Genomic DNA, 20,252 nt, shown 5'->3' on the forward strand with positions numbered 1-20,252 from the left:
AACTGAATCCCCCCGCACCAAGTGGTCTCACCAGTGTAGAACTTCATGAGGGCTGGGACCAAATGTTTGACGGACAGTTGGTGGTTCTCCATCATCTCAGAGAAGCGCTGGGTGCGGGGCTGCACATCTGGGTTGGTGACAAACAGAACCTCCACCAGCTTGGCAATCAGGTAGGGGTTCCGGATGTAGTTCTGACTGGAGATGAACACCACCAGGAAGGTGACAATGTTCTGGACACAGGGCTCATACAGGACCTGAGGGGAATACCTGGCAGGGCATTGAAAATGGATGCTGACTTTCAGTCAAAATCCATTTCTCAGAAGATGCATTATTTTACCTTTTTTAAAAGGTAATTTCTATATGACCCCCATTCAAACACCATCTTATTTAAAAGTGTTCTGCAGATATACCCTTGTTAATTCATATTGTGTAACCAGCAATTTGGGGGGGGTGTTAATTCAAATGTATGTAATTCATCTTCCCTTGATTTCTTGCTTCCTCTCTGCTCACCACCTCCTCATAACGCACTGGAGGAGAAGGTCTGGGGGACCTTTGAACTTCTCCTCCAATGCGGTTTGAGAAGATGTAGAGAGGATGTGAGGAAATGAGGGGAGACTGAGAAAAAGTCAAACAGAGGAGAGACTGTCCAGGGAGGAAGAGGGTCCCCCTCATGCATGTAGTAATACAAGGAAAGGTAATGTCTGCTGCATGTCAGGGCCAGGAGTCTCTCTGGTTGGGTCACATCGTTAGGAAATCCTTCTGGCTCTACTCATATCACATCCCTTTGAAGTTACCATTTATACAATACTCCAATAAAAGATAAACTGAAACATTTGCTTCAGGTAAAACAGGGTAAATTAACACGATCAATCCCACTCTGGTGGTCCCCATTGTAGAGTCTGTTGGTCAGGATTGGCTAAAGCTCCAATGAAGTTGTTTTAGGAGCCAATCAAAACTAAGGATACAGCAGCCCAGTTTTTATGACATAAAATAAAATACAAATTTAACACCCAAGTTTGTAGAAATGTTTTTTTTTCATTGTCTGGCTCTGCACACTGTAATAATTATGACCATCGATCTGTCAACTTACTGCACAACAAAAAGGAGGAACTCGGCCACATCTTCAATGTAAAACTCTGGCAGAGCAGCAAAGCTTTTGGGGATCTCGGGATTCAGTGGTAGAGTTGTGCTGCAAAAAGGGAAAGAAGGAATATAAGGGAGCGTCATTGACCCACTTAATGCAAGTCACAAACAATACAAACAATAGCTCAATTGCTCAGTTGTGCACCAGGGCCTCCCACTACTCTTTCTATTCTGGTGAGAGCCAGTTCGCGCTGGTTCTGTGAAGGGAGAAGTACGAGATCTTCAGTTTCTTGGCAATTTCTCACACGGAATAGCCTTAATTTCTCAGAACAAGAATAATCTGACGCGTTTCAGAAGAAAGGTTTTTGTTTCTGGACATTTTGGGCCTGCAATCGAAACCCACATATGCTGATGCTCCAGATACTCAACTAGTCTAAAGAAGGACAGTTTTATTGCTTCTTTAATCAGAACAAGTTTTCAGCTGTGCTAACATAAATTGCAAAAATGTTTTCTAATGATCAATTAGCCTTTTAAAATTATAAACTTGGATTAGCTAACACAACGTGCCATTGGAACACATGAGTGATGGTTGCTGATAATGGGCCTCTGTAGACCTATGTAGATATTCCATAAAAAAAAAGAGGTTTAAAATCAACCATTTCCAGCTACAATAGTCATTTACAATATTAACAATGTCTAACACTGTATTTCTGATCATTATTATTATTATTATTGTTATTTTAAAAATGGACAAAACATTTGCTTTTCTTTCAAAAACAGGGACATTTCTAAGTGACCCCAAACTTTTGAACAGTAGTATACACACACACACACTGAGCAAAAAAAGAAACGTCCTCTCACTGTCAGCTGCGCTTATTTTCAGCAAACTTAACGTGTAAATATTTGTATGAACGTAAGATTCAACAACTGAGACATAAACCGAACAAGTTCCACAGACTGAACAAAGGGGGGATTCAAAATCAAAAGTAGTCAATATTAAGTACTACGCCAGATTTGCCAGTTCTTGCTGTGAAAGAGTTCCCACTCTTTCACCAAGGCACCTGCAAGTTCCCGGACATTTCTGGGGGGAATGGCCCTAGCCCTCACCCTCTGATCCAACAGGTCCCAGACGTGCTCAATGGGATTGAGATCCGGGCTCATCGGCTGGCCATGGCAGAACACTGACATTCCTGTCTTGCAGGAAATCACTCACAGAACAAACAGTATGGCTGGTGGCATTGCCATGCTGGAGGGTCATGTCAGGATGAGCCTGCAGGAAGGGTACCACATGAGGGAGGAGAATGTCTTCCCTGTAATGCACAGCGTTGAGATGACCTGCAATGACAACAAGCTCAGTCTGATGATGCTGTGACACACCGCCCTAGACCATGACGGACCCTCCAGTTAGCAAACCTTAAGCTGGATTTTGCATCTCTTCAGCATCTCTCGGTGTCGGCTGGCAAGCAGAGAGTCCTTCCACTGGCTCTCACTACTCTTCAGCTCTTCCACCGTCCTGCCACGTCAAACAACAGGGTCATCTTCATTAGGGCACACCATAGCTAAACTGATAACGAAAAAAAGCCTCTCTTATTGGACCACTTCAAACTGACTGTGTGTGTGTACCTGTTGAGCTCGCGAATGGCTCTCAGCCTGCGGATGTAGCGTCGGCAGCCTGGTAGGATGGACAGGTGGTGGGTGTGCAACGTCAGAAAGAAACACTCTGTGGGGAACTTGGGATCATACAACTTGGAGGGGTCATCTGTCGATAAAAACAATCAGGACAATTTCAGGTAGGTGAATGGCACATCCAGTTAGTTAATTTTGCAGGTAATAATAATTTTAATAAATCCCAATTAGCAGACACTTATCCAAAGCGACCTACAGTCACGAGTGCATACAGTACATGGCATATACAGTTGAAGTCGGAAGTTTACATACACCTTAGCCAAATACATTTAAACTCAGTTTTTCACAATTCCTGACATATAATCCTAGTAACAATTCCCTGTCTTAGGTCAGTTGGGATCACCACCTTATTTTAAGACTAAGAAATGTCAGAATAAAAGTAGAAAATTATTTATTTCAGCTTTTATTTCTTTCATCACATTCCCAGTGGGTCAGAAGTTTACATCCACTCAATTAGCATTTGGAAACATTGCCTTTACATTTTTTAACTTGGGTCAAACGTTTCATGTAGCCTTCCACAAGCTTCCCACAATAAGTTGGGTGAATTCCTTTGGCCCATTCCTCCTGACAGTGCTGGTGTAACTGAGTCAAGTTTGTAGGCCTCCTTGCTCGCACACGCTTTTTCAGTTCTGCCCACAAATGTTCTATAGGATTGAGGTCAGGACTTTGTGATGGCCACTCCAATACCTTGACTTTGTTGTCCTTAAGCCATTTTGTTACAACTGTGGAAGTATGCTTGGGGTCATTGTCCATTTGGAAGACCCAGTTCTGACCAAGCTTTAACTTTCTGACTGATCTGACTGTCTTGATGTTGCTTCAATATATCCAAATAATTTGTCCCTCATGATGCCATCTATTTTGTGAAGTGCACCAGTCCCTCCTGCAGCAAAACACCCCCAAAACATGATGCTGCCACCCCCGTGATTCACGGTTGGGATGGTGTTCTTTGGCTAGCAAGCCTTCCCATTTTTCCTCCAAACATAACGATGGTCATTATGGCCAAACAGAGGACATTTCTCCAAAAAGTACAATCTTTGTCCCCATGTGCAGTTGCAAACTGTCGTCTGGCTTTTTTGTGGCGGTTTTGGAGCAGTGGATTCTTCCTTGCTGAGCGGCCTTTCAGGTTATGTCAACATAGGACTCGTTTTACTGTGGACATAGATACTTTTGTACCGGTTTCCTCCAGCATCTTCACAAGGTCCTTTGCTGTTGTTCTGAGATTGATTTGCACTTTTCGCACCAAAGTACATTCATCTCTAGGAGACAGCACATCTCCTTCCGAAACGGTATGACGGCTGGGCGGTCCCATGGTGTTTATACTTGCACACTATTGTTTGTGCAGATGAACGTGGTACCTTCAGGTGCTTGTAAGGATGAACCAGACTTGTGGAGGTCTACAGGTACACCTCCAATTTACTCAAATGATGTCAATTAGCAGCAACCAGTGTTGCTGAAATAGCCATTGGAGCCATTGGACTCTGGAGCAGTAGAAAATCATTCTCTGGAGTGATGAATCACTCTACACCATTTGGCAGTCTGATGGACTAATCTGGGTTTTGCGGATGCCAGAGGAACGCTACCTGTCCCAATGCATAGCTCCAACTGTAAAGTTTGGTGGCGGAGGAATAATGGTCTGGTGCTGTTATTCATGGTTCGGGCGCCTTAGTTCCAGAGAAGGGAAATCTTAACACTACAGCATTCTAGATGATTCTGTGCTTCCAACATTGTGGCAACAGTTTGGGGAAGGCTGTTTCCTGTTTCTGCATGATCGCCCCGTGCACAAAGCAAGGTTCATACAGAAATGGTTTGTTGTGATCGGTGTGGAAGAACTTGACTGGACTGCACAGAGCCCTGACCTCAACACCATCAAACACCTTTGGGATGAATTGGAACGCTGACTGCGAGCCAGGCCTAATCGCCCAACATCAGTGCCCGACCTCACTAATGCTCGTGGCTGAATGGAAGCAAGTCCCCATTGCAATGTTCCAACATCTAGTGGAACGCCTTCCCAGAAGAGTGGAGGCTGTTATAGCAGCAAAGGGGGGGACCAACTCCATATTAATGCCCATGATTTTGGAATGACATGTCGAAGAGCAGGAGTCCACATACTTTTGGTCATGGGCGGCAGGTCGCCAAGTGGTTAGTCGTTCTGCCCCTGAACAAGGCAGTTAACCCACTGTTCCTAGGCCGTCGTTGAAAATAAGAATTTGTTCTTAATGACTTTCCTAGTTAAATAAAGGTAAACTTAGTGTGTCTGACAGCTGGCAGTTTCATGGCCGCTGGAAATAGGGTTGCCGCGAAACCCTATGAGTACTGTGCCATTATTACTCAGGTCGTTGTGTTTTTTACACAACATTTCTGATTTAGGCCTTTATTACTACAGCCGACAGCACACTATGAGCCAAGAAAAACATTTTCCTCAACACCCTAGGATTACACCCAGAGTTTAGTCTCAACTTTCTCAATTGTCACATTATTCAATAATAAATCTAAATTAGGTTCAGCATTGAGCGAGTGATGTGTCCCAAACATTATGCTTTTAGTTATTGAGATATTTAGCACCAGCCTATTGTTAGAGTTGCTCTATGTCAAGGGTTTTAGTTATTTATTTTACTGTTGCAGCCGACGTGTATATTGTTGAGTCGTCAGCCTACACAGACACACAGGCTTTATTCAAGGTCAGTGGAAGGTCTTTAGTAAAAACAAAAAACAATAATGTCCCTAGCCTGCTGCACACCACACTCAACTGAATTTGCATGCGAGGATTCCATTAACGAAAACCCTCTGTTCTATTACAGAGCAAAAATATAAACACATCATGTAAAGTGTTGGTCCCAAGTGTCATGAGCTGAAATAAAAGATCCCAGAAATTTTAAAGACAAAAAGCTAATTTCTGAACAAACAAAAAAATGGCACAACCCTGTTAGTGAGCATTTCTCCTTTGCCAAGATAATCCATCCATCTGGCAGGTGTGTCATATCAAGAAGCAAATTTAAACAGCATGATCATTACACATGTGCAACTCGTGCAGAGGACAATAAAAGGCCACTCAAATGTGCATGTTTTATCATACAACACAATGCCACACATGTCTTAAGTTTTGAGAGAGTGCAACTGGCATGCTGACTGCAGGAATGTCCACCAGAGCTGTTGCCAGAGAACTTCATGTTAATGCATTACCATAAGCTTCCTTCAACATCATTTTAGAGAATTTGGCAGTACATCTAACCGGCCACACAACCTCAGCCCACGCGTAATCATGCCAGCCCAGGACCCCCACATTTGGCTCCTTCGCCTGCAGGATGGTCTGAGATGAGCCACCAGGGCAGCTGAGGAAACTGTGGGTTTGCACAAATGAAAAAATGTCTCAGGGAAGCTCGTCTGGGTGCTTGTCATCCTCACCAGGGTTTTGACCTGACTGTAGTTCGGCATCGTAACCGACTTCAGTGGGCAAATGTTCACCTTCGATGGCCACTGGAGAAGTGTGCTCTACACAAATGAATCCCGCTTTCAACTGTACCAGGCAGATGACAAACTGTGTATGGCGCCGGGTGGGAGAGCAGTTTGCTAAAGTCAACGTTGTGAATAGAGTGCCCCATGGTGGCGGTTGGGCTATGGTATGAGCAGGTATAAGCTACGCACAACAAACACAATTGCATTTTATCGATGGCAATTTGAATACACAGAGATTCTGTGATGAGATCCTGAGGCCCATTGTCGTGCCATTCATACGTCGCCATTGCCTCATGTTTCAGCATGATAATGGACGGACGGCCCCATGTCACAAGGATCTGTTCACAATTCCTGAAAAATGTCTGGATACTCAGACATGTCACCCATTGAGCATGTTTGGGATGCTCTGGATCGACATGTACGACAGCATGTTCCAGTTCCCGCCAATATCCAGCAACTTTGCACAGCCATTGAAGAGGAGTGGGACAGCATTCCACAGGCCACAATCAACATCCTGATCAACTCTATGGGAAGGAGATGTGTCGCGCTGCATTTGGCAAATGGTGGTAACACCATATATTGACTGATAAACACCCTACCTTTTTTTCTAAGGTATCTGTGACCAACAGATGCATATCTGTATTCCCAGTCATGTGAAATCCATAGATTAGGGCCTAATGAATTTATTCAATAATTTCGCTACACCCAACATTTGATTTTATTATATGACCTGTAATTCAGTAAAATCTTTGAAATTGTTGCATGTTGCGATTATATTTTTGTTCAGGTCACTCAATCCGGACAGAATTGGCAGAGGTGTTGCCATTATTTACAAAGGACAATTTAAAATGTTTCTGTATCTTTTGCTAGCTTTGTCCCTAAGCATTTTGATTGTCTTGTTCTTAAATGCCGGCCTTGGTCATAATAACCAGCTGACACTAGTAGGATTGTATTGTCCTCCCTGGGCTCACTCATGTGCTCTTAAGAATGATCTGAATTGCTATGCAAGTATGGTAAATCTGAACTGTTAATTATGGGCAATTTTAATATTGATTAGAGGACGTCAATGTTAGATACGATGAAAGATATTTGTTCTGCGCAAAACCTCCCTCAACTGATAACAGCCTACATGGCCGAATCCTAAAGATCCATTGAAATCTATCTTGATTTATCTTATTTTGACTTATTATACTCCAGATAAATGTTGCTAGTGGGTTTTTCCAGCTGGATTTTAGTGACCATTGCCCAGTGTCAGAGATGTGAAAATACATAAACCTAAGCCTCATGTCATCACTAAGAGGCATTTTAGTGAAAGCTTTTTTACATGATTTTTATTTTAGTGCATCTCAGCTATCACTGAACCGGATTTAGCTTAAAGCTGGTTAACAAAAGGTCTTCAATACTATTGTAGATAATTATGCTCCCTTCAAAACTCAGAGTTAAAGGTCAATTGAATGCCTGGTTCATTCCTAAATGATCTGAAGTCATTCCTAAGAGGCCAGGACCACAGGCATAGGCCCAGATTGCTTCCTCAGTTGCCTAAAATATTGCCAATGTGTAAGACGGATCAAAAAGGCTCAATCTGATTATGTAACCACTCTTTCTGATCGTAAAGGGAACCTGGCTAAATTCTGAAAAACTGTCAAAACTCTAAAGGGTTGCACTTCATTCCCTCTGCCCCATCAAATGAATTCAGACTCGGGCCCCATTAGACAAAAATGCCATCATTGATAGAAGCGTCAGACCCTTCTATCTCAAAGAATGGGCAAAACGCTGATTCAGAAATTTTGCAGATTGACTTGGAAAATGGTAGTCAAGCTTTTGCATTTCAGCACTTCACAGAAACATCTGCTATAGATACCAAGAAATCCACAGGGGCTGACTGATTTCAGCCAGGTCTGCTCAAGTGTGCTGCCCCCCTCATTGCTGGCTCAGTAACCCACATGTTAAATCTAACATGGTTATGGGGAAATATTCCTAAAGTATGGAACACAACTTATGTGCTGCCACTCCATAAGGGCGGGGTTAGTCGAGTTCTTGATGATTATCATCTCCGGGCTTCCATGTCAAGCTAAGACTCTCAAATCCTTGGTAAATAAGCAACTTCACTCCATCTGAGCCTGGTATTTTGAATATAAATCAATCTGGGTTTAGGCCAGGGCACAGCACTATCACAGCAACCACATGAGTTGATGATGATATTGCCAATGCTTTAGAGGCTAAAATTAATTGTGCTGCCTTGTTTGTGAACCTGTCAACAGCATTTGATAACGTTGAGCATGTTATTTTTTTGAACAACTTATCCTCGATTGGCCTGGGCTTTGACGCCTGCTCTTGGTTTCATGATCATCTAAGTGACAGACTTGCCTATTTAAATAACTCAGGCCATTGTGATTGGTGGGGTTAAGTACATAAAGGTGTTCCGCAGCTGTGCAGGAAGCCCTTACTGATTGTTCATGGCACCCTTTGTTTTATCACAGGAAACAGTTGTATAACTCACTGTATTCTTACCAAAAGGTTGTCTGGACCTCTTTGAAGTCATGAAGGTCACATCATTACGCTCCTTTTGTTCACAAAACCTGCTCCAGAAGCTTCCGACTTGCTTAACTAACATTATTAAGATTTAAAATTCCAAGCAATCAAAACCGTTCACAAGGTTGGTTAACTCTGAAGACTCCTCTTCAGACTTATATCAAATCGGCTTTTAGTTTTTCTACTCCATACGTTTGGAAAAACAGTACAAAAAGAGGCCTTAGTCTCCGTGGATTAGATTAGAGAGTGGACAGAGGAATTGTTTTAGTTGATTGTGTATATTTATGTTTGTCTGTGCAATTTGTATCGGGCTGTATTTTATTTGTTTTATATTGTATTACAACATTTTGTTCTATGAAATTGTATATGCAGGGCTCCCTTAAAAAAGAGACACTGGTGTCAATGTGGATTCCCTGCTAAAATAAAAGGTAAAAAAATAAGATTTGTGCAATAGCAAGGACTTCGCTATAGTAGCTAGCTAGAGGGAGTATTCAGCATTGAGTGTGCAATCTGGCGTTGTTAGCATAAGTCATGACGTGTCCTGGGGGGAGGATCATAGCCCCCCTCTGGAGGTGACAATCCCCACAGTGAAATGGTGAATTTCTACTAGACCAGCCAGAATCCAGCGCAAGCAGAGTATGGCAAAATGGTATGAACTATCGATCACCACATAAAAGTGATTAAATAATGGATGTCGCGGTTATCAGTCTGCAGCTGAGAACGTACGTGGCCTCGAACATAGACACTCCTCTAAGAAAGACCGGCCGGGTACTCCAACGTATCCACTCTAATCAACACTACGACCAGAAAGACTCAACAAAAGGACAATGGCGATCTCTACTGGGCAAACCAGACTTTTACATCAACGCATTTATCGAAGACCAATGTAGGACCTTGAGAAGCTTTGATCACATATATATATCATAAGATTTTATATTTACATATATATATATATATATATATATATATATATATATATATAAAAATAAGCCTGAAGACTCCTTAGCTGTCTTCAGAGTTAACCAACCTTGTGAACGGGTTTGATTGCTTGGATATATAAGATTTTATATTTACGTGATCATAGCTTCTCAAGGTCCGATAGAGACCCATTCCTTTGTCTCTCCTCCTCCCGCTCCTTCTTCAACCCCCCTTTGTGTAACCAGCTGTCATATCAGGTTAGTCCACTAGGCACTTTTCATGGCATGATTAGTAATCAATGTATAATCTATTCTGTAATTCTGTGTGATTTATTTAGGTATTTAGTAAATAAATAATTACGCCAATTTGTGTATTGCTGATTCACAATGTACAGTCGTGGCCAAAAGTTTTGAGAATGACAAATATTAATTTCCACAAAGTTTGCTGCTTCAGTGTCGTTACATATTTTTTTGTCAGATGTTACTATTGAATACTGAAGTATAATTACAAGCATTTCATAAGTGTCAAAGGTTTTTATTGACAATTACATGAAGTTGATGCAAAGAGTCAATATTTGCAGTGTTGGCACTTCTTTTTCAAGACCTCTGCAATCTGCCCTAGCATGCGGTCAATTAACTTCTGGGCCACATCCTGACTGATGGCAGCCCATTCTTGCATAATCAATGCTTGGAGTTTGTCCACAAGTTTTCAATGGGATTAAGGTCTGGGAAGTTCCCTGGCCATGGACCCAAAATACCTATGTTGTGTTCCCCGAGCCACTTAGTTATCACTTTTGCCTTATGGCAAGGTGCTCCATCATGCTGGAAAAGGAATTGTTCGTCACCAAACTGCTCCTGGATGGTTGGGAGAAGTTGCTCTCGGAGGATGTGCTGGTACCATTCTTTATTCATGGCTGTGTTCTTAGGCAAAATTGTGAGTGAGCCCACTCCCCTGGCTGAGAAGCAACCCCACACATGAATGGTCTCAGGATACTTTACTGTTGGCATGACACAGGACTGATGGTAGCACTCACCTCGTCTTCTCCGGACAAGCTTTTTCTCCGGATGCCCCAAACAATCGGAAAGGGGATTCATCAGAGAAAATGACTTTACCCCAGTCCTCAGCAGTCCAATCCATGTACCTTCCGCAGAATATCAGTCTGTCCCTGATGTTTTTCCTGTAGAAAAGTGGCTTCTTTGCTGTCCTTCTTGACACCAGGCCACCCTCCAAAAGTCTTCACCTCACTGTGCATGCAGATGCACTCACACCTCCCTGCTGCCATTCCTGAGCAAGCTCTGTACTGGTGGTGCCCCGATCCCGCAGCTGAATCAACTTTAGGAGACAGTCCTGGCACTTGCTGGACTTTCTTGGGCGCCCTGAAGCCTTCTTCACAACAATTGAACTGCTCTCCTTGAAGTTCTTGATGACCTGATAAATGGTTGATTTAGGTGCAATCTTACTGGCAGAAATATCCTTCACTGTGAAGCCCTTTTGTGCAAAGCAATGATGACAGCACATGTTTCCTTGTAGGTAACCATGGTTATCAGAGGAAGAACAATGATTCCAAGCACCACCCTCCTTTTGAAGTTTTGTCTGTTATTCGAACTCAATCAGCATGAGAGTGATCTCCAGCCTTGTCCTCGTCAACACTCACACCTGTGTGTTCTCTAGGGTAGGGGGCAGCATTCGGAATTTTGGATGAAACGCAAGCCCAAATTAAATGGCCTGCTACTCGGACCCAGAAAATAAGTTATGCATATAACTGGTAGATTTGGATAGAAAACACTCTAAAGGTGTCTGTGAGTATAACAGAACTGATTTGGCAGGTGAAAACCTGAGAAAAATCCATTGAGGAAGTAGCTTTTGTTTTGTTTTTGTAGTTTTCTATTCAATGCCATTACAGTATCCATTGACTTAGGACTCAATTTGAAGTTCCTATGCCTTCCACTAGATGTCAACAGTCTTTAGAAATTGCCTGTTTTGACTGCGTTTGAGCCTGTGGATTACTGAAGAAAACGCGCTAACAAGAGTTTTTTGGATATAAATAGACTTTAAATCGAACAAAAGGAACATTTATTGAGTAAATGAATATCTCCTGATTGCCACCATATGAAGATCAAAGGTAAGGGATTCATTTTCTCTATTTCTGAGTTTTGTAACGCTTCTGCTTGGCTGGTTACTGTTTGTAATCATTTGTCAACTGGGCTATGTTCTGGGCTAGGTATGATCTGGGCTAGGTATACTTTCGCCGAAAAGCATTTTCTAAATCTGACACCGTGGTTGGATTAAAAAGAAGTTCATCTTTAATCCTATGTAAAATATGTTTTGTTTTCAGAATTTTTATAATGAGCATTTCTGTATTTGAATTTGGCGCTCTGCAACTTCACTGGATGTTGGCCAGATGGGACGCTAGCGTCCCACATACCCCAGAGAGGTTAACGAGAGAATCACTGACATGATTTCAGCTGGTCCTTTTGTGGTAGGGCTGAAATGCAGTGGAAATGTTTTTTGGAGGATTCAGTTCACTTGCATGGCAAAGAGGGACTTTGCAATTAATTGCAATTCATCTGATTACTCTTCATAACATTCTGGAGTATATGCAAATTGCCATCATACAAACTGAGGCAAAAGACTTTGTGAAAATGAATATTTGTGTCATTCAACACTTTTGGCCACAACTGTAGACTAGGGTTCGTGCAGATAGATCTTACGATGTTCAGATGACTGATAGAAGGTAAAGAATAATTAATGACCGATTGATAACTGAAATGTAACAGATCTTTAGATCTCTAAGAGTTCATTGGGAAGATGGAACTCCTTAACTTGTTATGGCTGTAATCCCGATATCGGGATAAGTGTCATCAACAACCTCTGAATAGCATAGCGCTACATTCAATGTTTAATACTACAAATATTTATATTCATGAAATCACAAGGGCAATATAGGAAAACACAGTTTAGCCTTTTGTTATTCCACCTGTCGTGTCAGATTTTGAAATTGTGCTTTTCAGCAAAAGCAATCCAAGCGTTTGTGTAAGTTTATCGATCGCACGACAAAGCATTAAGTACACTTAGCATCAGGAAGCTCGGTCACGAAAATCAGAAAAGGAATCAAATTAATCGTTTACCTTTGATGATCTTCGGATGTTTTCACTCGCGAGACTCCCAGTTACACAACAAATGTTCAGTTTGTTCCATAAAGAGTATTTTTATATCCAAAATAACGCGATAAACAAACGGAGGTATGTTCAGAAATCCACATCAAAGAGCGGTCACGACAACGCAGATGAAAATTCCAAAAAGTTTCTATAATGTCCACAGAAACATGTCAAACATTTTTTATTATCAATCCTCAGGTTGTTTTTAAAATATTTAATCGATAATATATCAACCGCAAATGTCCTTCACAGTAGGAGAGGGAAAAGCAATACCGATCCAAATTCTGTTGCGCGAGCAAAACTCATGTGACCACTTAATATATATAATAATATATGCCATTTAGCAGACGCTTTTATCCAAAGCGACTTACAGTCATGTGTGCATACATTCTACGTATGGGTGGTCCCGGGAATCGAACCCACTACCCTGGCGTTACAAGCGCCATGCTCTACCAACTGAGCTACAGAGTTTACTTGACGCGATGTTATCGTTCTGGCTCATTTTTCTAAATAAAAGCCTGAAACTATGTCTGAAGACTGTTGACACCTTGAGGAAGCGATAGGAAAAGGAATCTGGTTCATATCCCTTTAAATCCAGCAAAGAGAGGCTATGGAACATGGACTTTTCAAAATAGAAGCTAGTTTCTGTTTTGATTTTCCTCAGGGTTTCGCCTGCAATATCAGTTCTGTTATACTCACAGACAATATTTGGACAGTTTTGGAAACTTTAGAGTGTTTTCTATCCAATACTAATAATAATATGCATATATTAGCAACGGAGACTGGGGAGCAGGCCGTTTTCAATGGGCACCTTTTCATCCAAGCTACTCAATACTGCCCCTGCAGCCATAAAAAGTTAAATAAACTTCTCCGTGGTGCCCCAGGTTGAGTTAATTATTGCATTATTTTATTCAATCACGTAATCAATTAAACGTTAGGTAATCATTTTGATAAAATTGCATGCCATCACATTAATTATACTAAAGACACATCCCAGAATTAATTTCATATGGATTGATTTGAGACTGATCCAGCCAGCAAGCAGACACCAGCTAGCTAACGTTTGCTAGCTAATTTCCGTGCACATTTTGAATTTCATTAATACTGATTCTACCACTGCTAGATGTACAATTAGGTAGTGAAGACCTGCTCATGAAAAAAAACTTCAAATATTAGTTACAGGTTTAGTTTTAAGGTGAGATTAACTCTGACTTGAGGATGTAGGGGGTTCAGTGGACGATGTCATCTTGATTACATTTTCTAATGTTAAGACAGCATATTGTAACCAAAGTTCTTTTTAGCTATCCCATGAGTATTTGCAAGTTAGCGCGACAGACGTCTGCACAGATCTGTCTATCTGACATGAGAAAATGACGCTTATTAGACTTGGTTTCAATGAGTAAGACAGATCTGTAACTCACATTCCTATGCGCATTTGGTTGGGTCATGAACAAAGCTACATATCAAGCCTTTAAAGATGCATTATTGCTTATTGCAGTTAACCACAGAAATACTTTGTTTTCTGTAAACAATAGGCCTATATGCTTTTGTTCATGTGTGGAGAGGTGTGCCCCTTTCCCACTTAGGAGACCTATGTTGACTCAAGAGAACCCCTAGAGGCAAACATTCTGTAAAGCCATTAGCAGTGTGCCTACAAATCTTCAGTGTTCCTATGCATAATCTCAACTAGACCTGTGTTCAAATGGCATGTGTTTTCTTGCAAATGCTTAGCTGTGCTTGATTGAGCTTGCCTGGCACAACAGACACAATTGAATAGTTCCAAACTTTCGGTACTCTGGGCCAACTCAATCCAATGCTAAAGCATTTAATTTGATTTTAATTATATTATTTTACAATAACAAGTCAAATAAAAAAGACAGCAATACTAACAATGACATTCATTGTACTGTTGAATGGGATGGCCAATTTAGAGGACAAAACAAAACTTAACTCACACATACACAAAATAAAACTAAATCCTATTAGGTGGTACATGTATATGAAGACAGCATCTAGTCATTACAAGCAGTGTAGTTAAGCCAAAAATAGATATTGAGTGGAGTACAGCACAGAGTAGCAGCAGATCATCAACCCAGTTATGAAGCGGGACTAGACCATTTATCCAGTATCGGCTGACATATTTTGTAAAACATTGGACTTCTATTGGAGGTATTGTATCGAATCTTTTCCATATGTATTACATTCTCTAAATCCCGTAACCACATTTCAAAGGTGGGTACAGTCTCCAGTTTCCAAAATTACAATATGAGCCTTTTGGCTAATAGAGTACAAAGAGAGACAGCTTTCCCTTCGTGGTTATTCCCATCAACTGTACCAAACAGAGCGGTCAATGGGTCTGGGGCTAGAACTCTATCAAAGGCTCTAGATAAATAATCCAAAATGAGAGCCCAGTAAACATGTAACTTAGGCCATGTATAGAATAAGTGGGTCAACGTCCCCTCATCCTGCTTGCACCTCTCACACAGTGGTGAGGTGTCCGGGAATATTTTATGCAGTTTTACTTTTGAGTAATGTAACCTGTGTATCACCTTAAACTGTACAAGTTTGTGTCTGGCATTCACTGAACTGTGGTTTATATTCCTGAGAGCTTCTACCCAGTCCTCATCTGAGATTTCTTACCCAAGTTCTTGTTCCCAAGCCCTTTTAATGGTGTCTGTGGATACCTCTATGTGGGCCTGTAGCACATCATACAGTCTAGAGACCGACCCTTTCGAATGGGGTTTGACAAGGATCAAGCTATCTAATGTAGGACTATTTGGCTTCATGCCATACTGTGGGATATGTGTCCTTACGAAATTTCTGATTTGGAGGTATCTGAAAAAATGTGTTGTTGGCATGTTGAACTTTCCCTGTAATTGTTGAAATGAAGCAAACTGACCATTTATGTATAGATTACCAATTGTTGTGAGCCCCTTCTCCCTCCACTATGAAAACACCACATCATCCAATGCGGGCTGGAAAGCATGATTCAGGCAAATCTGGCTGTCAATGTATATAGTGGGTATGTTAAGAAAATACCTAATCTGTTTCCAGATCCTAAGTGTATGACAAATGACTGGGTTAGAGTCATAAGTGGATTTATTCACATATGATGGGCTATTAACAAGTGCAGGGAGTGAGGAACGTTGACAGGAGGCCTGCTCAATCAAAAGCCATGCAGGCATATCCTTCTGTCTCATCGCAGGTAAGCTTTCCCTCCAGAAAGACACAATGTTCAGATTAGCAGCCCAATAATACAGTTTAAAGTGAGGAAGGCCAAAGCCCCCCTCTATTTTGTACTTGCATAAATGCTTCCTTGAAATTCTGGCTGCCTTGTTATCCCATAAAAATTGAGTTACTATTGAATACAGTTTCTTAAAATAGCTTTGTGGTATGAAATTGGGCAGACATTGGAAGAGGTAAAGAAACCTGGGTAGGACAAACATTTTAATAGCGCTTATACGACCAACCAAGGAGATAGGCAGAGTTTTCCAAAAATCTATATTTTGTTTAAGCTGATATATTTTCATTTCCCAATTCGCTTTCAATAGCTGATCAAGGTCTGTTACTACAATGCCAAGGCTTGTGAACTTGTCCATCACTGTTCTAAACGGGGTAGATTGCAGAAATTGCATATCCACAGGCCGTGATATTGGCATCAACTCACTTTTTTGCCAGTTTATCTTGTAGCCAGAGAAGGAGCCAAATGTGTTTATCAAGTTAAGTAAGGGTGGAATAGAAGTTTTAGGCTTGGACAAAAACAAAAGAACATCGTCTGCATATAGGGACATTTTGTGCTGTGTATCCTTTATTTTAACAGAAGCTATATCGGCACATGCCCGAATGCGAGTAGCAAGGGGTTCCATGGCTATAGCGAAGAGAGCAGGCGAAATAGGGCACCCCTGTCGGCACCCCTTGAACAAGCGGAATGACTGCGACATTTCTTGATTGGTTACCACGGGACGCCATTGGGTGTGCATAAATAATTCTTATCCAATTAATAAATTCCTTTCCGAACCCGAAGTGCTCTAGAACCGGCATCATATATTTCCACTCAATCCGTTCAAACGCCTTCTCTGCATCAAGAGCTATTACCACGGCCTCAACCTTATGATCGTGATACATTACGTTGAAAAGACGTCTCAAATTGTAGTGTATATGTCGGCCCGGGATAAAACCTGTCTGGTCAGGGTGTATGATGTCAGAAATATATGTTTTCAATCGGTTTGCCAATATCTTTGTCAACACCTTGTTTTCTATGGGGAGTAACGACACGAGGCGATAAGACGACATCTCCATGGAATCTCTATCTTTTTTCAAGATCAGTGCTATTGTAGCCTCATACAGTGTTTGCGGGAGTTTGGCATATTCTTTGGATTGTTTAAACATTCGCAACATAAGTGGAGCTAGACTGGCGCAGTACTTCTTATAGAATTCTATTACATATCCATCGGGCCCAGGGGCCTTGCTGTTTGGAAATTGTGTTATCGCTGTGTTCATTTCCTCTAAAGTTATCCCTGCATCGAGTGCAGAAGCTACCCCCCTGTCTAGTTTAGGAAGTTCACATTCAGCGAGAAAGCGTTCCATAGTTTGTGGATCAGTAGCATCGCATTTTGATTGGTATAGCTCTGAGTAAAACTGCGCAAAGCATTTATTAATATCCTGCGGATTTGTTACTATTTTACCCTTCTTGTCTTTTATTTTGTGAATAGCTCTAGATGCCTGTACATGCCATAGCTGTCTTGCTAATAATTTATGTGGTTTGTCACCCAGTTCAAAATAACTTTGTTGCATTCTAGCAAGTAAAGAGCCCACCCGTTTCGAAAGGATGGTATTGTATTCATATTTTAACTTTGTGATCTTCTGAAGGACTGTATACGACTGTATACGAGGAATTCGTCCTAAAAACGTTCTCCTGTTCCCCTAACTCTTTCAATTTCTCTCAGCCTAGTATTGGCGCGTTTCTTCCTCTCTGATGTATAAGAAATAATGTAACCTCTAATCACAGCCTTTAGAGATTCCCAAAGGGTGGAGTCGTCAACATCCCCCGTGTCGTTAGTTCCGAGGAAAAAGGCAATCTGCTCCTTCAAATACTGAGAAAAAGCCTCATCAGTAGCAGTGGGGAATATGTCCATAGGGGAAGTAGCAGTGGGGAATATGTCCATAGGGGGAGTAGCAGTGGGGAATATGTCCATAGGGAGAGTAGCAGTGGGGAATATGTCCATAGGGGGAGTAGCAGTGGGGAATATGTCCATAGGGGGAGTAGCAGTGGGGAATATGTCCATAGGGGGAGTAGCAGTGGGGAATATGTCCATAGGGGGAGTAGCAGTGGGGAATATGTCCATAGGGGGAGTAGCAGTGGGGAATATGTCCATAGGGGGAGTAGCAGTGGGGAATATGTCCATAGGGGGAGTAGCAGTGGGGAATATGTCCATAGGGGGAGTAGCAGGGGGGATATGTCCATAGGGGGAGTAAGCAGGGGGAATATGTCCATAGGGGGAGTAGCAGTGGGGAATGTGTCCATAGGGGGAGTAGCAGTGGGGAATATGTCCATAGGGGGAGTAGCAGTGGGGAATATGTCCATAGGGGGAGTAGCAGTGGGGAATATGTCCATAGGGGGAGTAGCAGTGGGGAATATGTCCATAGGGGGAGTAGCAGGGGGAATATGTCCATAGGGGGAGTAGCAGTGGGGAATATGTCCATAGGGGGAGTAGCAGTGGGGAATATGTCCATAGGGGGAGTAGCAGTGGGGAATATGTCCATAGGGGGAGTAGCAGTGGGGAATATGTCCATAGGGGAGTAGCAGTGGGGAATATGTCCATAGGGGGAGTAGCAGTGGGGAATATGTCCATAGGGGGAGTAGCAGTGGGGAATATGTCCATAGGGGGAGTAGCAGTGGAGAATATGTCCATAGGGGGAGTAGCAGTGGGGAATATGTCCATAGGGGGAGTAGCAGTGGGGAATATGTCCATAGGGGGAGTAGCAGTGGGGAATATGTCCATAGGGGAGAAGCAGTGGGGAATATGTCCATAGGGGGAGTAGCAGTGGGGAATATGTCCATAGGGGGAGTAGCAGTGTGTAATATGTCCATAGGGGGAGTAGCAGTGGGGAATATGTCCATAGGGGGAGCAGCAGGGCGAGGGTGGAGCAGGTATCCAACTATTCAGCAGCCTGATGATCTGAGGGTAGAAGCCATTGGACAGTCTCAGTTTTTGAAATTATGTTCCTGTACTGCCCGTGTCTAAATGATTGAAGCGAGGGGAACAAGGCATGGCTTGGGTGGCTGATGATCTTCTTGGCCTTTCTGCGACACCTGGTGTTGTCGGTGTCCTGTAAGCCAGGCAGTGTGGCTGCACTATCACCCTCTGGAAATCCTTGGTGGAGGTGTAGTTGCCGTATCAGGCTGTGATGCAGTCCGACAGTGTTCTCTCCACGGTGCTCCTGTAGAAGACCGTTTGGGCCTTCGGGGACAGGCCAAATTTCTTCAGCATCCTGAGGTTGAAGAGTCGCTGTCGTGCCTTCACTACGGTGTCCGTGTGGTCAGACCATTTCAGCTTCTCCAAGATGTGTACCCAGAGGAATTTGAAGTTATTTACCATCTCCACAGCAATCCCGTTGATGAGGATCAGTGTCGAGGAGGTAATGTTGCCTACCTTCACCTGGGGACGGCCTGTCAGGGAGTTCATGACCCAGTTGCATAGGGAGGAGTTCAGACCCAGGGCTGTGAGTTTTGTAATGAGCCTATAGGGCACTATGGTACTGAAGGTCGAGCTGTAGTCGATGAACTTACATATGTCCTCAGTGGAGACCGTGTGTAGCCCACGTTGTCATCGGGGGCTCTTCTCAGCAGCTCAGGGTCATTGTGCTCAAATCTTGAGAAAAAGGTGTCCAGTTCGTCTGGTAGGTTGACGTTGGTGACCGTGACTCTCGTGTTTTATTTCTTGTGTGTTTTTGTTCTACCTTGTCATTTTTTTGTGCGACATTGATAACTACATTGTTGGGTTTGGAGCTGGCAAGAAAGGCATTTCACTGTACACTTGAAACATTATGACGACAATGGTGGTGTCCAACTACATAGAACAGAAAAATGGAGCTGACAAATGGTTCCATTCTGATGCATAGGGGATCTATGACATCGGCGTATTTACTGTTATATTATCTATGGGTGTCCACTCACGTATCTCGGCCAGCCAGGTCTTGAGCTCTTCCATGGTGGCCTTGAGCCGGGTCTCCTCACGGCTGACCTGCAGGCGGCAGAGGGGGTGGAAAATGTAGTATGGGTCTACCATCTCCAGCTTGATCTTCATGCTCAGCTGTTGCAGCACAGACAGGAAGGTAATCATGAAGCCGTCTGTGGACACCAGCTTGTCGTCTGTCTGCGAGAGTAGGGGACGAGGTGGGAGGGGAAGATATTAAATATAA

At 42.6% G+C, this 20,252-nt stretch overlaps 1 protein-coding gene across 1 annotated transcript in view; it reads right to left on the reverse strand.

Moving 5' to 3' along the window:
* Nucleotides 1-20,252, reverse strand: part of LOC118373314 (ubiquitin conjugation factor E4 B-like) — a 91,025-nt gene that overhangs the window by 17,345 nt on the left and 53,428 nt on the right. Inside the window, 7 exon segments of the mRNA XM_052500501.1 lie at nt 32-267; nt 1,091-1,189; nt 2,088-2,110; nt 2,225-2,353; nt 2,497-2,596; nt 2,707-2,842; nt 20,008-20,206. Coding sequence (XP_052356461.1) covers nt 32-267; nt 1,091-1,189; nt 2,088-2,110; nt 2,225-2,353; nt 2,497-2,596; nt 2,707-2,842; nt 20,008-20,206 — 922 coding nt within the window.

This window comes from Oncorhynchus keta, unplaced genomic scaffold (genome assembly GCF_023373465.1).
Source record: "Oncorhynchus keta strain PuntledgeMale-10-30-2019 unplaced genomic scaffold, Oket_V2 Un_contig_10789_pilon_pilon, whole genome shotgun sequence".
Classification (NCBI taxonomy): Eukaryota; Metazoa; Chordata; class Actinopteri; order Salmoniformes; family Salmonidae; genus Oncorhynchus; species Oncorhynchus keta.